This window comes from Lytechinus variegatus, chromosome 7 (assembly GCF_018143015.1).
Source record: "Lytechinus variegatus isolate NC3 chromosome 7, Lvar_3.0, whole genome shotgun sequence".
Lineage (NCBI taxonomy): Eukaryota > Metazoa > Echinodermata > Echinoidea > Temnopleuroida > Toxopneustidae > Lytechinus > Lytechinus variegatus.
In genome coordinates, this window is record NC_054746.1 from 30,468,794 (window position 1) to 30,480,179 (window position 11,386).

General features: G+C 34.2%; 1 protein-coding gene across 2 annotated transcripts in view; it reads left to right on the forward strand.

The window, feature by feature from the left end:
- The window catches only part of LOC121418972 (tRNA (adenine(58)-N(1))-methyltransferase non-catalytic subunit TRM6-like), a 16,339-nt gene extending 7,548 nt beyond the window's left edge, over nucleotides 1-8,791 (forward strand). Inside the window, exons 7-12 of one of the 2 annotated variants that reach the window (XR_005970534.1) lie at nucleotides 1,124-1,761; nucleotides 2,243-2,352; nucleotides 4,350-4,452; nucleotides 5,256-5,342; nucleotides 5,732-8,166; nucleotides 8,242-8,791. Coding sequence is in view for 1 of the 2 variants with exons in the window: in XM_041613216.1 (XP_041469150.1) it covers nucleotides 1,124-1,761; nucleotides 2,243-2,352; nucleotides 4,350-4,452; nucleotides 5,256-5,342; nucleotides 5,732-5,815 (1,022 nt within the window). In the remaining variant the exon portion in view is untranslated. Of the gene's footprint in view, nucleotides 1-1,123; nucleotides 1,762-2,242; nucleotides 2,353-4,349; nucleotides 4,453-5,255; nucleotides 5,343-5,731 lie in introns of both variants that reach the window. The other variant, XM_041613216.1, reaches the window with a different exon arrangement.
- Nucleotides 8,792-11,386: the final 2,595 nt, after the last annotated feature.

Consider the following 11,386-nt stretch of genomic DNA (forward strand, 5'->3'; position numbering starts at 1 on the left):
TAGACTTGAGGTTATACTCAGATAATTCTTTGTTTTGGAGCCATGATTTGCGACAGGTTTACCAGAGCCATTGATTAGGAGAGTTTGGCAGCTTGTCTCTAGTTGGGGACTTGGGGTACAATATGGCAGATACTGCCATATCAGACATGCACAAAAATATTTTCTCTTTTTTTATGATAATTATAATCTGGTTCTCTTTGAAAATGATATATCACTTGCCCTGTAGTATAAAAGGGTGATTTGCTAATAGAAGCAATTCTTTATTAAGCTGATACTTCTGGCAAAATGACACTACAAACTTTTTCCAATGCTATCACCATAATTATCATAATTGCACTTGTAATTATTCAATTTTCTTTCTTTAGAGCTATTACAGAGCTAGTACACATATTAATTGTAGTATTGTATTTTCAGTTGGTTTACAATTTGTAGTTCAATTTTAATTGTTCTTAAAGGGGAAGTTCACCCTGAAGAAAACTTTGTTGCAAAAATAGCAGAAAAAATAGTGAAAAATATTGGTGAAGGTTTGAGGAAAATCCGTTAAAGAGTAAGAAAGTTATTAGAGTTCAAAGTTTTGGATTTGTGACGTCATGAACGAGCAGCTGCCCCATGTGTTATGTAATATAAAATGCATGAATTTCAAATTTTGCATGGTTCCTGATGACTTAATTTTGTTTTCTATTCATGATCGGGTGTGAAATAATTTGTCCATTGATATACAGAAGGTACAGTGAAAACCATTTTCAATTTTCTGAGAAAATGACATTTTATTGATTTTTTACCATTCGCTATGTAGGAATGCTGCTCGCATATGACGTCACAAATCAAATAATTGAAATTCTAATAATTTTTTAATTATTTGATTAATTTTTCTCAAACCTTCGGCAATATTTTTTATTATTTTTTCTGCTATTTTTACAATAAAGTTTTTGTCAGAACATGCGAATAAACATTGTGCAATAATTGTGATAGGATACTAGTAGGTTCTTATTAAAGGTTCTTAATGAGCACTCCTGTCTTATATCACGCTCTTGTTGCTCACTCTGTCTCTTCACTCCAAATTACAGGAATAAATTGAATCATCGAAATAATCACCATGTTTATATTGATTCTTTTTCTTTAGGTAAAGGGACAGTTGTTCATTTTCATTCTGAAGACGGGCCTATGAATTCCGCACTCCAAGCTTTCAACTTTCCACCAGAAAGCAAAGAAATGATAAGGCCATTCAATCTCAGAGATGTCCATGAAAAACTCATCCTAAAGAAACCAGTCGAGACGATTAGTGCAGACTCTAAAGATTTAAATACAAGCCAGAAAGAAGATGAAGTGGCAAACAAAGGATGTGATCTTTCAGAGGAACCAGTTGCTATGGAAACAGACTCAAACGATAACCCAGATGTTGTCGCTCGTCAAACTAATGCTGCAGAATCATCAGCCACACCAGAGAAATCTAAGGACCTTACCGCCAGCGAGACAGAAAACAATGTAACCGAAAAAGAATGTGATCATTTAAAAGAACCTGTTGCCTTGGTAACAGACTCTAGCAAAAATGGTTTATCAGATTCTGTTACTGGTGAGAATGATGCAGCAATAGCCAAACCAGAGGAAGGAAATGGAGTTGTGTCAGTAGATGCAGAAGATGGCATCACTGGAACCAGTGAAAAGGTTTCCATAGCAACAGATGCAGCTGATAAGCAAGATGAGCAAACATCAAGTGTTACTCTATTACCTACAGACAAAGCACAGAAGAGAACAGCCAGGGTAAATTTTGTTAAGGAACTCAATTTCTTTTTGGGTTTATGAGAGTCCAATTCATATATCCCATGATGATAACTATTGACCTATTATATCACTCACTAGTAGAATTTAGATGCTTTATAAGAGGATCATCAATTATTTTAACATTTTTTAACATAATAGATCTTAAATGAAATATTGTATATCTTTGAAAAATACCATTAATATTTAGTAGCTGAAAAATGTGTTAAAAAAGACATTAAATTCATGATTTTTTTTCCATCTATAAATATTGCTAGTATATTACCAAGCACATACATACACAATACTTTCTCTCTCTGTATCTCACTCTCTATCTCTCTCTCTCTTTTGTATGTGTGTCTCTTTCTGTCCGTCTCTCTGTCTGTCTCCCTCCCTCTCTTTCTATTATCCTGTACGATGTAATACATACATGATATCTGGTTTAATGTTTTCTCCTGTACTTATTTCTCATTCAATTTGACAGTTTATGAAATTTCTGGATTCAGACGCCGAGACGAGAAGAGAAAGAAAAAGGCAGAAGCTTGATCAAATGGCCAAAACAACCGAGCTGCTGCTGGAGAAAAATATGGATACGTAAGTTCCAATGATATAAACATCTCTTCAGACAATATTCCTTAAAGTGACAAACTCAAGATTTTGCAATTTTTCATTATTTTTTGAGTAATCAACTCAAATAAATTCAATTGCTGTAAACTTAAGCAATTACTGGTTCCAGTAATAAAATTTGCATTTGATCCAGAACAAGTCTTGAGTTCATGGTTCCGATTAGAGTGAAAACTATATTATGTTTGGTCATCCAAAGCAGTGTTCAAACATTGAATTTATTTTATGTCATAGGCTAGTGAAGACAGAATCATTCTTGAAATAATGATTACATTTCTAAGATCAATGATATTTGTTCCTGTTATTGTTACTATCATATATTAGTTATGCTATATTCTCTGTGAATTGATAATCTTAAGGAATCATAAGAATGCTAGGTAATAATTCTTTGAACTATAAAAAGTTCAGCTGTTTCTTTCTTTAAGACATTTTATCTGATGTAATGAAGTAAATTATTAGATTTCACTTGATGTTTTGTTTGTTTCTTCGTAAACTACATGTATGTTATGGTTTGGGAATTATGTCTGTATATGTCCTTGGATCTTTATTTATGTTCTTCCCATGTAATTTTTTGTCTCACCTGCGAAGCAAAGTGAGACTATAGGCGCCGCTTTTCCGACGGCGACGGCGGCGGCGGCGGCGTCAACATCAAATCTTAACCTGAGGTTAAGTTTTTGAAATGACATCATAACTTAGAAAGTATATGGACCTAGTTAATAAAACTTGGCCATAAGGTTAATCAAGTATTACTGAACATCCTATTAGAGTTTCATGTCACATGACTAAGGTCAAAGGTCATTTAGGGTCAATGAACTTAGACCATGTTGGAGGAATCAACATCGAAATCTTAACCTGAGGTTAAGTTTTTGAAATGTCATCATAACTTAGAAAATATATGGACCTAGTTCATGAAACTTGGACATAAGGTTAATCAAGTATCAATGAACATCCTGCATGAGTTTCACGTCACATGACCAAGGTCAAAGGTCATTTAGGGTCAATGAACTTTGGACGAATTGGGGATATCTGTTGAATTCCCATCATAACTTTGAAAGTTTATGGATCTGATTCATGAAACTTGGACATAAGGTTAATCAAGTATCACTGAACATCCTGCATGAGTTTCACGTCACATGACCAAGGTCAAAGGTCATTTAGGGTCAATGAACTTTGGCCGAATTGGGGATATCTGTTGAATTCCCATCATAACTTTGAAAGTTTATGGATCTGATTCATGAAACTTGGACATAATAGTAATCAAGCATCACTGAACATTTTGTGCAAGTTTCAGGTCTCATGATTAAGGTCAAAGGTCATTTAGGGTCAATGAACTTTGGCCGAATCGGGGGTATCTGTTGAATTACCATCATAACTTTGAAAGTTTATTGGTCTAGTTCGTTAAACTTGGACATTAGAGTAACCAAGTATCACTGAACATCCTGTGCGTGTTTCAGGTCACATGTCCAAGGTCAAAGGTCAATGTACTTTAGCCGAATTGGGTGTATCTGTTGAATTACCATCATAACTTTGAAAGTTTATGGATCTGATTCATGAAACTTGTACATAAGAGTAATCAAGTATCACTGAACATCCTGTTCCAGTTTCAGGTCACATGATCAATGTCAAAGGTCATGTAAGGTCAATGAACTTTGGCCATGTTGGGGTTTTTTGTTGAATAACCATCATATCTCTGTAAGTTTATTGGTCTAGTTCATAAAAAGAGGACATAAGAGTAACCATGTATCACTGAACATCTTGTGCGAGTTAGAGTAGTATGCAAAGTCAGCACTGCTGCTATATTGAACCGCGTGATGCAGGTGAGACGGCCAGAGGCATTCCACTTGTTTCTAAATAATGTTACACGTACTCCAAATCTAAATAATATGCTTTTTAAAATGGAGATATAAATAACTTCGAATTGAAATCAAAGTGAAAATTAATAATTATTTTTTTTCCCTACAAAACAGGTTATTGATTGCAACAAAGTTCCACCCTGCCCCTATTCTTCTAGCGCTCATTGACCATCTAGGTTTATCAAGGCCTTTTGCTGTCTTCTCTCCCTATAAAGAGGTAAACACATTTTCTTTTTAGCTTTTCTCTTCACTTAGGTCATTCTTGAGTCATATTTCTTCTTGTTGTTTCACCTTCATCTAATTATGTCTTGTCTCTGTATGTTCATCTGGCCTACTTACATGTAATCCAGTCATACGGTCATTGGTCATCTTTTAATGTTTTGTTATTGACAGTATTTTTGTGCTGTATTTTACACTGTTTTTTTTTTTATTGAAACTTGTTCAATAATACATTATTTTAATTGATATTTGTATCAATTTTTATGCACACACTCAGAGGTGGTTGCTGAAGGCATTAATTTTTCAGGTTGTCCATCCACCCCCATCTTCATCAACTTCGAATTAGTTTACTGTATGCAGGTTGATGTATGCATATAGGCATGTGGATGATCTAATTCAACTTGGTGGTTACAAGATAAAAGGTCTAAGGTCACAGAGGTCAGTATGTACCAGAAAATCTGTTTGCGATAACTAAAGGGTAATTTAAGGATTAAAACTTGCTTATGTATGCATATGGGAGTGACATGGATCGTAGATCGTAGTGTCAAAAGTTCAAAGGTCACAGAGGTTGGAATTCTTTGTTCTCGTAATAAGTGAAGGTCTGTTCAAGGGATCATTTTCGATCTTTATTCTTGTAAACTTGTATGCATACTGGAAGGAGTTGATCTGATCATGATTTGATTAGATACTTCATGTATCTCTATCTCTCTCCATATTTTTCCTGTGTTCTAAGTTGCTGTCCATTCTTTTGATTCAGTCTGTTGTTCATCAACCAACCTATTCTTTGTGTTTTCTCCATAGGCTCTTGTAGAATGTTATGTGAAGCTTCGTGAGATGGGAGGAGTTATCAATCTCAGCATAACAGAAACATGGCATAGAGAATACCAAGTGAGTACCCTTAGTGACCAATTAAGACAGTTGGTGATTTCAAGTTTAAGATTGAAAGCTTTTACTGGTGTTAGGGCAAAACCAAAGGTGTGTTTATTTTTAAATGTCTACAACATTTTCATCTGGATATTGGTTTTTTTAAATGTCAGATGCAGTGTAGAGCTTTCTCTTTTTATGCCTAGATGAAATATCAAATAAATGCTACATAAGTAGGATTGTGATAGATATTTTTCTTCTTCTTTCAAAATAAATGAAAATGAAATAAAAAGACATAGATTGGATTGTGCTCTCAAAATGTGTTGTTTGTAAAATGCATGTTTAACAAAATGAAAATAAAATGATCAATCTCTCCAACCCTGTACCCCATCTTGACCCAAACACTTTCCTAGGTACTACCAGACAGGACACACCCCATGATTACAATGAACCATGCAGGAGGATACATACTCACTGGGATGCATGTAGGAAAGTGAGAGAAGACCTCAGTCAAGACTGCAAGCAAAGCCTCCTTTTGATGCGATGCAGCTAAGAAAACTTAGCAATACTTTTCATCTTTTTTTAGACATGATGAGACAAATAGCCCCAGTTTATGAAGGTGCATTATTTGCTTCAAGTTTTAAGAATTGACCAAAGTTGCATTGAAAATGATAGTAGCAGGCTTTCGCAAATGGAGATGCGTGCCTCGAGTGCGTGGAGGTCAGTCAACTGTACACAAACTTCCCATCTCGGCCAATTCTTAGTTTTGCATTTGTGTATACAGAAATGCCAGTTTGTTTACAGAAGTTACAGCATAATAACACATGAACTTTGCTAGCGCTATGCATGTATTTTTATGCATGCCATGCATGAATCTTTTTACTTGTTTACCACTCATGAATGGAATTGGCCCCCCCCCCAGGTCCATGCCGAGGTATCGTGGCCGAATTGAATACTAGTTTGACTCAGTACTGTTGTACATTTCGGCGGTATGGGGGAATTTCTTGAGATTGGTTTACCCCCTGCTGAGATTTTTCCGGATGATCCATTCCATCCTGTTTGCGAAAGCCAACTATTTTTTTGTGTGTCATAGTTGGTTTTGTTATACCATGTCAGTTGCGGTAAAAATCATGAGCCACAACCCGTGAGATATTGTTTGTCTATGTTAATGGGGACAGAGCCTGTTTGCTGTATTATTTTAAAGACTTTATTCCTGATGCAATTTTTTTTATATGGGCGACAAACAAAATCCTTCCTCTGCAGCCTTTGTACACCTCATTTTCAATTGACTTTGTACACTAATATAGGTGAGCATTGTTGATTAGCTATGTTGTGTCATGTCTGAATGATCCTCAAATCTGCATTTAAAGGGGTAATTAATCTGACTAGAGTATCCAAGCACTTCATGGCAAGGTTGGAATAGAGCTTAATGTACACAACTTATTTTTAACAACTTTGACTCTTTTTTAAACATATATATTGCTTAAACTTGGTTGGTATTTTTTATTCAAATGATAGATTCAACTCAAATTTTCTCTCATTAATCCTACAAGACCTGTCATACTGGGTTTTTTCAATATATTTGAGAAATAATTTCCATGAATATTGCACTAAATTTCAGGATTGATTGATTTTGTTTGTGTGAATCAATGCCCAGTTTCCTCTGATTAGCCTTTCAAGATCATGCACTATTTACCAACAGTTTATACCACCATTAGTTATTCTGATTAAAGTTCTAGAACCAGTTTTGATCCAATGTTGAAGAGGATTGAATACCTAGTAACAAGTACATTTCTTGTTCGATTTTATTACTGATATTATTACCCCGGCTAAAGCCGGGGTAATGATAGCAGTGCTTTGTATCCTCAGGCAAAAGGCGCTTTATAAATGCAGCTATTATTAGTATTATTCTCTGGTTTATCATACAAGGCTGTGCACAACACTACATATTCAGTAAATTTGTTGTGATTGGGATTTGAATAGCAGAATGATAACTTTCAAGTTTTTCAGATTTAATGAATACTCCCATGAATAATTCTTCAAGTCTTTAGTGCATAGCTGCAATTATGACCGAAAATTCTGGACATCCAGTTCTATTTCTTGTTCAGGTACAATGTTACTTTAATAGTGAACATGTTTTGTACAAAAAAGCCAACATAAGACCTTTCATTAAGAGATTTCTTTATCTGAAATGGAGTGTTAGAGATTTTTACAATATATTATGGGTATAAAAAAAAAAATTAATTTCAATGTAATTTATCCTAAAAGAAAAACTTGCATAAGCCTACATTTTAACAAACTTTTTATAAGATTTGAAATTTTTAACTTTTTACTGAAACATAGAGTAAAACCAGATTCTTGAATAAATTCAGATATATACAATACCAAAGCCCTAAGGTTTGGTACATATACAAACTGGTATTTCTTATTGTCTGCATGAAATGGTTGCATTTATTTAGCAAAGAGTGGCTCATAAAGAAACAGAACACTATTTGAATTTAATCAAGAGTTGGAACTGGAGATTTTATAATTCGTTTTTTAAAAGTAATTTTTGTGTTTTATATATTCATGACTGAAAAAATGCATTCCTAAAGGGAAATTGGTAAAAATGCATTAAAAAGAAATTTTGACAAATCCTCTTATTGACTAAATATAACTCGGGAACAAAGAGCACAAGGAAATTACAAGGCTGTGTTTTTATGTCATGTTCAGTTTATTAATTTATTTTCGTATTGATTCAGTTTTCATCAGGTAAGTGAAGTTGAAATACCCAGGCCCCATTTTATAAAATCTTGCTACGATAGCAGCTCTTTCTAGAATGTCAACTTTCATTGGAAGAGCCAACCAGGTCCCCATTTCATAAAATGTTGCTATGATAGCAGCTCTTGCTGGAATATCAACTTTCATTTAAAGAGCCAACCAGGAAGTATGGTTTTAATTGTTGTCATGGTAGTTGACATTCCAGTAAGACTTGCTATCAAATCAACTTTTTTATGAGCCCAAAACAACTTTTATATTGACAAAAAGTAGAATAAATTGAGTTATCACAATTATCTGTTCACCTTAATCAAATTGGACTGGCAAGTCCATTATTGTTAAATGTAGTTTTAAAAATTAATTTAGATTTTATGAGAACTTGTTCGTTTTTCAAGGACATGTGTATTGGCTATGGATAAGATTTGTATTGGACCCTCATTTTTTTTATTCAAAATTCAATTTTTATTCATTCCAAGCAAAAGAGTAGTTAAAAATTTTCAATTACTGAGTGTCTTTTCTAAATCATAACAAACATGCAAAATGTTGAAGATCAGGCTCTATCAGAGTTATTAAGTAATACTGATAGGACAAAGCAGGATGTACCTTTTGTTCCCATGTACCTAGAGAAGATGCAAAGAACTGGGTGACCTGCAGAAAAATTGTACATGTGTTAACTGCATTTGTCAGTATTAAAAGGACTGCTATTTTATGGAAAATATATTTGTGATCATTTTCATTTCTAAATTTGTTGAATGTCACATTTTCCATATGTGTATCCTCACTGTTTACAAAGTCTATGTGAGAAGAAACCTATCACTGCCAGTGTAAGAAATAAAGCAGAATCAAGCTTCAGGATAACATTTTGAGCATGCCTCAAGACTCTGGATGTAATCGTCATTCTCATTTCATCAAATCAAACTTTGAAGCATGATCAAAAAAATACATTCCAATTATAAATTACAAGAACAAAATTTATTAAATAAATGTGAAATCATGTTGTCAGGAAAACATACACATAGTTTAAGTATAATTTCTGTGACTGAGTACAATAATACAAAGTTAGAAACTGCTCAAATAATGCAATTCACATAATGATAACAGGGGGTGTTTCATTATGCTGTTTGTAAGTTCCAAAGACTTGACACATGACTAGTGACTCACCTGGGAGCTATATTAACACCAATGAAAATTTGGGTATATCATTTACCATAAAGATGGGTCACCAGTTGTGCATAAAGTCATGTATAACTTACAAACAGCTTTATGAAACGGCCACCTGGATTTAAAAAAAAATAGTGCACTTTTTCAAGATAATCAATGATACAAGGATATTATCATATTAATAATGAGTATAAGTATGCAAGTGTCACACAGAGCGTGCATACAAAACCTGCAATTTGTACTTGCTTATTCCTTATCTTGTGAGCTTTATCAACTCCAATGAAATTTCAGGGTATATTATTTCCTGCAACACCTGCATACATCATCCTTTTTCCAAAAATAAAAAAAAACTCAGTGAAGACTTGAAAAAAAAAATTATATCCTTTTTTATGGTCTTACCATCCAGTTTTATACAAATTATACAGTAATATAGAAAAATACAAAACAATGTCCTTTTTAAAGAACTTTTTATGGAAAGAAGATTTATATGTATTTTGAACAGACTTAGTATTGTATACTGAACCTTTGCTGAGGTAACAATATCCATTGTGCATTGAGAATTACACTTGAATCCTACCAGGGGGCTGCTGCATAAAACTTTTGCCATGAATAAGATCTGGCAAACAAAATTATGCCATTAACACTTAATACATAAGAAAACTATTATGCAACAGGCCCCAACGGAGTTTGTTCACTAATAATTCAATGTGACTTCAAATTAAACTCACATTTGTGACTTCTACATGATAATGGGATTACATGTTTAATACCGAATACATACTGCACTTGTGCAGTTCATGAGTCCATTTATTAATAACAATAAAATGGCCATATATCCCAAAACTTCCAGTGTTTCAGATAAAACTCACTAAATAAAGAGTGAAAATCACAAAAACATATTTTTAGCACGAAAATATGTGAAGCAATATGAAGTGACATAACACTTACTGCAATTTTTTTTTTTAATTATACAATCTGCTTGGTATAAATAATATTCAATTATATATTTTTATTCTATGAAAGCATATATTCTGTTATTCTCTTGCACCAATTAAATCAGGCAGTCGGCTTGAAGCAAAACCCTGTCCTGCCAACAGGACCCCCGTCTTACAAAGAGTTACGATTGATCCAATCAATCGTAACTCTATGGAAATCCATCAGTGTCATCATTTTTTTCAACAGGAAATTTGAAAATGTCCTTTGTAAACAAAGGAGAACACACCAAATTGTCAAGAAATCAATTAATTTATGGATATACAATCATAAAGTACAAAAAAATTGAAAAAACATGCATATTATGTTGACTTTGCTGGCTTTCCATAGTTTGATTGATTGGATCAATCGCAATTCTTTGACAGGCCCCCCCAGATGTACATTTCCTGTAAGATCTACCACTTCCAGATATTATCACCACCCGTGGTCAGTTGCCAGTGGTGACACATTATCCATTGTTGTATCTACAATGTTAATGCTTCCTCATGAATGTAAATGTCACAATCAAACACCACTTCAGGCCATATTTTTGCTATAGATAACAAGAGGTGTTAATGTCTGAATGAATGTGTGATCATCGCTGATATCAAGATGTGTGATCAATGGCTGATGTCAAGTGGCAATAATAACTGGGCGGAACATATGTGTGTAATGCCTCGCAATGCACAGTACACTATAAGTGTGGTGTATCATATGTTACTATGGAAAACGTGCATTGAGCATCTATCATACATCACAATGGTCTTGATGAGGAGTGTTAAACAAGCTAACCTATTACAAGTGGCTGCAACATGTGAATGACATGTTGCTGATCATCACCAGCTACCAATAGCACAATCTATCGTGGCTGACAATAACATATGAAAAGGCCCATACATGTACAACCTTCTCTCTTTCCTGTACATGTCACGTTGTATGACACTTTTGGCTAAATACTTATAACAGACCAGGGGGCCGTTTCATAAAGTTGTTTGAAAGTTAAGAGTGATTTTAAGAACGACTGGTGAACCTTTCTTACACGCTAAATAATCAATAATGAGCATATAATAGTGAAAATCATGTACCACAAAGGATCACCAGTCGTTCTTAAAGTCACTCTTAACTAGGGCTGGGACTAAAACCCGGGTACCCGGGTCCCGCCCGGAAGCCTCGGGTAC